This window comes from Centruroides sculpturatus, unplaced genomic scaffold, assembly GCF_000671375.1.
Source record: "Centruroides sculpturatus isolate CEXI.00-Female unplaced genomic scaffold, Cexi_2.0 scaffold828, whole genome shotgun sequence".
Classification (NCBI taxonomy): domain Eukaryota; kingdom Metazoa; phylum Arthropoda; class Arachnida; order Scorpiones; family Buthidae; genus Centruroides; species Centruroides sculpturatus.
The window spans coordinates 70,546-76,235 of record NW_019385075.1 but is presented as its reverse complement, the minus strand read 5'-3'; the positions used below and the strand labels follow the sequence as shown (position 1 = coordinate 76,235).

General features: G+C 32.2%; 1 protein-coding gene across 1 annotated transcript in view; it reads left to right on the top strand.

Annotated features, from left to right (window-relative positions):
• Positions 1 to 5,690, top strand: part of LOC111634277 (leucine-rich repeat-containing protein 74A-like) — a 21,396-nt gene that overhangs the window by 5,812 nt on the left and 9,894 nt on the right. Inside the window, exons 3-6 of the mRNA XM_023379012.1 lie at positions 1,171 to 1,278; positions 1,359 to 1,452; positions 1,526 to 1,575; positions 1,645 to 1,726. Coding sequence (XP_023234780.1) covers positions 1,171 to 1,278; positions 1,359 to 1,452; positions 1,526 to 1,575; positions 1,645 to 1,726 — 334 coding nt within the window. The remainder of the gene's footprint in view (positions 1 to 1,170; positions 1,279 to 1,358; positions 1,453 to 1,525; positions 1,576 to 1,644; positions 1,727 to 5,690) is intronic.

Here is a 5,690-nt window from a genome sequence, read left to right as displayed (position 1 = left end):
GAATGAATTTCGGTGTAATATGCGAATATCAACCACAGGTAAAAACAAATATTGTTAAGATATGTTGTAATTGTCAATCTATTTATTTGAATTTTGTGTAAATTATAAGAAAGCCATATTTAAAAGCCCAGTAGTCAAGCTGCTATCTACGACCCTGTTTGTTCTCCAATGATTATCGTCGACCTTGTTTGTTATCCAAGTTGTATATGAAATATGAAATTGTCCATCCTGTTCGACATCTGTACAATAGTGGTTTGTGTTTTATGGTATGTTTTTAAAAAATTTTTTTAAAAAAACAGTTTATCTACTCGCGTATTTTTGTACAAATTTTCTTATGTTTTATTTTTTATGTCTAGTTGGCTGAAGAGGGGCCAATGCCCGAAACGCGTAATGTAAAAGGCGTCCCAACTGAATAAATAGTCAATAAGTTGCCAAGTGTTGATATATGTCACCTTAGTGTGTCTGCAAAGAAACAGCAAAAAAATGGTAAATTTATTTATTTTCTTATTTACATTTTGGTTGTTGCTCCTAAGTAAAATACATCGCTTATCCATTTGCCTTATTAACAACAGTGTTACGTAATTTATGGATGATCACAATAGTTTATATATTTTCCAACTACCATCCCAATCTCTATTGCTCCATAAATGCTTTTTCTATCCACCTCCCAAAATAACGTAACGCATATCTCCGATCCTTAATTATACTAAGGAATTATAGACAGCAAAGGATACTGAACTTACATTATTTAATTAATTGCATGTGCAACGTACTGTACAAAGCAGTGATAAACGGTACAGTTCACTATGCAACACTTCAGAAACAGAAATGAATCTTTCTGTTACCCAAAGGTCGATAGCCTAGAATTACATAACATTTCTGTAAACACTCCACATCCCCTTATAACGCGCCGTAACGATTACTGAAACCCAATAAAACACCATTAATCAATAATAAAACTCAAGCCCTATAAAAGATAACAATACGCAAAAACAATAAGAGAATTAAAAACCAAACTGTATATTTCAACAAACCATTAGCACAATTGGAAATAAAACACTGGAAAAAGAAAAAGCTACAAAAATCTTTTTAAAATTTTTATAATGTTCTACAGTTTAAATTTTGTAGTATAGTTATATTATTATTATAAAATAACTTATTTTTTATTAGATGAATTCTTCTGTTAATGATCTACGACTTACCGGAAATAACATAGATAGTGAAGGAGCTTCACATTTGGTTACTTTATTGAAAAAAAATGTTTTCATTACAAACCTAGTAAGTTAATTTAACATATTTTAAAATGTCTTTATATTACTCATTATTACCATCATAAAATTCCAAATTATTATTGTTAGAATTTATCATATAACCAAGTGTGTAATGATGGAAGTGAAGCAATTAGTACTTTGTTAAAAACATCTTTCTATATTGAGAGCATTAACTTATCCCGTAAGTAAAAAATAATTTTAATGCATTCTCATTGAATAAACATAATATAAAGATTTATAAAAATGTCATATAGATAATAAAATATACCAAGATCAAACACAGTTATTAGCAGATGGCATAAAAGTAAATATTCTTACATCTAAATGATTTTATTCATTATATAAAAGTAAATGCTTTTTATTTTCAATTTAGATAAGCCAGTCTTTAATTGAATTAGATTTAAGCCATAACTACCTATCCAAAGTTGGTGGAACTATTATAGGACAGTTATTAGGTAAATATCTTGTAAATGATATTATACATAAAGATGTTAAATGTTAAAAGATGGAGGAATAAAATTCTCCAAAAATTATTATAAGTAATGTTTTTAGAATAAATAAAATAAATTTGAACATAAAAATTTATTGTATAAATAAATAATCTGAGTTAGAAAATTCACCTCATCATAAAAGTATTAATTTTGTCTTTTAAATTATTATTACATGTATGGTTTATTATTATTATGAGCAGAGTTTTGGAATAACAAATTGAAAACTGAGGACTTTTTCATCATTTGATAGAACATTTATTAGTAATTTGTCAAATTCAGTAATAAAAGCAGTGGCGGGCCGTCCATGGAAGCTGTGGAAGCGCCTCTTCCCTTGTATTTTCTAAAATATAAATACTGTACATATTTTAACGTACTTTATATTACTTAAAATTAATATTTTATTTTAAGTAATATGTTTTATTAAATAACACATAATCACATGCACACAAAATGTAAAGTTCATTTTTTGTGATGAAGGTCCTAACTTTTTTAAAATTCTGATTCTTTTGCAATAAAGTCGTGAAGTTTCACTTGTCGCTTTTTTTCTTTCCTTATGCAAATGTCGGTAGCAGAAGATTGCATCCAAGATGCCTCATTTTGCTTTTGTACTCCTTTCAAAATCTAGATCATTCGCTACAATTTCATCAACAATTTCGGTTATCGTTACCAAACTTTTACTAAGGAAATCTATAGAGAAATTTTTTGAGTTCTTCGCTTTCAGAATCTCCATTTTCCAGTTCCACATGAATTCCATGTTCTGCCAGTTCTTGAAGATCGCCGTTGGTAAGACTCTCACCAGAAACCTGCAGTAACTCCTCAATATCCTGCTCGTCTATATCTCCTAGTCCTGCTATATCGATTAGGTTGAGTTTGGTCAACACAACGATAAAGCGATAGGCTCTTCTCGTTGAGAATTCTTGGATACTTTCAGCCATAACTTCTTTCACACTTCGTGCATTTATCAGTTAATTCTTGCCAAGCGAAGTCGATATTTCCAATGACATCCATGATGTTATAATTTTTTTTCCAAATTGTACCAAACAAACATAGATTTAAAGAAAGTACACATTTGTGCCACCTTTTGCTGATTGGTTTGTGTTCGCAAATAATCGTATTTTATACAAATCAATGAAATGCCGCGATAATTTAAATCAGCGTATATTTTGAGCTTTTTTTAGGCTTAGAGCAGACCGCGTTATATCGAATCAGCGTTAAGCGGGGTCTTACTGTATTTTATTACAAATTTCCATACATGTGAAAAACAATGATAAGATTGCTATTGTATATTCGAACATAAATTCCTATGTGCATATTCCCAATGGAAGCGCCATATTGACAGCTACCACGACCAAAATATTTGAATAGTGTAAAGCAGCCAGATTGTACACATTCGCGAAGCTTTACAGAGTAACCTCTCGCGGTTCAGCTGGTGGATGCTACACACCAATACATCGTATAACGCTTCCAATGATTCTATCCATTAGCCACTGGTAGGGAGCAATTTGACTAAGTGCGTTGTTTTAAGATTTAAATACTTTGATGGAATCGACGACGAGCGATTTTTATGATAAAGTAATTAACGACTTCGCCGAAAAAATTGCCAAGTAGAGTTAGTTTATAAAAAATAATCAAAACAAAATTCTTATATCTTTTTTCGTGTCAATGTATCTATTTTACAATTAAAATACACAGGATAATTTGCAAATTATGACTCAAATTCACGAATGGATATCATTCATTCTACTTGTTGAATATAAATCAAATTTTGAAAACTGGTAGATGTTGCTTTTCTTTGCATTCTAAGAACGTTTGAGTTCGATTGTGCTAAAAATGAAGGCAGCAGTTGCAAGCAAAGTTGACGTGTGCATCATGCTTCTTCCCAAAGAAGGTATTTCATTCCGCGCTATCATAAAAGCCCTCAAGAAGGATGGAATTGAAGTTTCCAGTCTACAGTTATCAGAGTTCTTGGTAACAAAACGAAAAAGTGACAAGCAAGTCTTCTGATGAGTTACATCCAATATTTCCAAGAGCTCGCACATCTCGGAGTAAGGATAAGATAAGGAAAGTTAAGGAAATGATTAGAAAAGAAGATCCACCTAGCCAGAGGACCATAGCAAAACGTTTGGGTATATCTCAGTTCACAGTTAATTAACACCATTATACACGAAGATCTGCAAGCAGCTACTAGGGAAGCTCTACGAGAGGCATCTGGCTGGAGGAAAAAGTAAGTATATGGCCACACTAGATGAAGCATATTTATACCTTGATTACTGCAATGGAACTCAAAAAATTCTGTATGTGCAGCCCAGACAGGAAGCACCAGAAGAATGGCTTGTCAAATGTCACGAAAGATGGCCTAAAGGATTTATGATTGTTGGAGGAATGACGGGCCAGGGAACACTTTCCTCTTATCAGAGTGCAAAAAAACTGAGAAAGTTAATGCTAATTACTATGTGCAACACATTTTGAAACCATATTTGGAATGCAAGATTCCAAAGCTGTATCCTAGAGAAGCCAAAGTGACTCTTTACCCTGACAAAGCATCTAGTCACACAGCTAGATATACAACCGCTCATCTCTAGATGTTGAAGGCTGATGTTAAACCATTCCACATTCCTGCAGAGGACATACTGACCAAAGCACCTGACATCAGCCCCATGGATTTCTTTGGATTTGGCTTTCTGAAGCAAAGTCTCTTTCTCATTATGGCTACAATATTAGATGGTCTCTGGAAAGTAATTCAACAGGAGTGGTCATCAGTATTGGTCGGAACTTGCAAGGTCTTCGAATCGTGGAAACAGCAATGTTGCACTGTGAGCCGAGATGCAGAACACATTGAGCAAACAAGGACAATTCATTGACGAATGCTTTATGAAAAAAACTAAGAGATAAAGTGAGTCACAATTAGCAAATCACCCTCTGTAAATAAACTGTTTATTTTTGTCATTTCCAGTATTTGTTTAAAATTTTTATGGAAACACAGCTTCCCTATCATCGAATGTCACAGCACACCACTGAATAAAAGTGTTAATTTTCTGTAAGAATTGTAAGCAAACAGCAGCAAACAGAAATTTTACATTTGAAGAGTGAACTTGCAAATAAGCAAATTCAGGCCAGCTTCCTGATATGAATTTGATAGAATGTCATCAATACTTAGTATCATTGACAAACTTGTGACAAATTTTACATATTTCGAATAAATCTTCTAACCTTAATATTATTCAATACAACTTCAGGTGAATATGGATCAAGTCAATTTTGCAGAAAATCAATATTTTTTTGCTAATTCTGATTAATCAGCAAGTGTTCTTTTCATTGGTGCAAAACAAATTTTGACTATCCATTTGTTACTCTGAAACTTGGCTTGTTAGATAGTAAACTATTAAATAATAAAATAAGTACTCTTCCATATTCCAAAACCGTGTTGTATCTTTATGTCTGTTTAAAAACTGCAATGTAGCACAGTAATCAACACATGGCATAACTCATTCATTTATTCCAGCTTTTGTTGAGATGCGTTTCTATACACGTTTCGGGCTCCGTTTTTGCCCCTCCTCAGTCAACTAAAACATATAAAAACCAATTATATACATATTATAACCCGACATATGAATTAAAACCGCAAAAATAAAAGTATATTTCTTTGGTATATACAAGTAAGACGCAACATACCATTTTTTAAAAAATTCCTTCTCTGTATGTATTTTTTTCCCGAACGGGAATCTTACTCTATATACTTGATTATTTCAGATACCAGGTTGAATATTTAATCTCACTTCTTCACGCTTCAGACATAGACTGTCTTATTTAAATTCTACTATACTTTGAAGACTATAAAAAACAACACCATTAGTGTACTCAACATGTAGGTATTAACAATATACAGGATTTTTTCTCTTACATACTTAGTTACAGTAGAGTTCTTGAG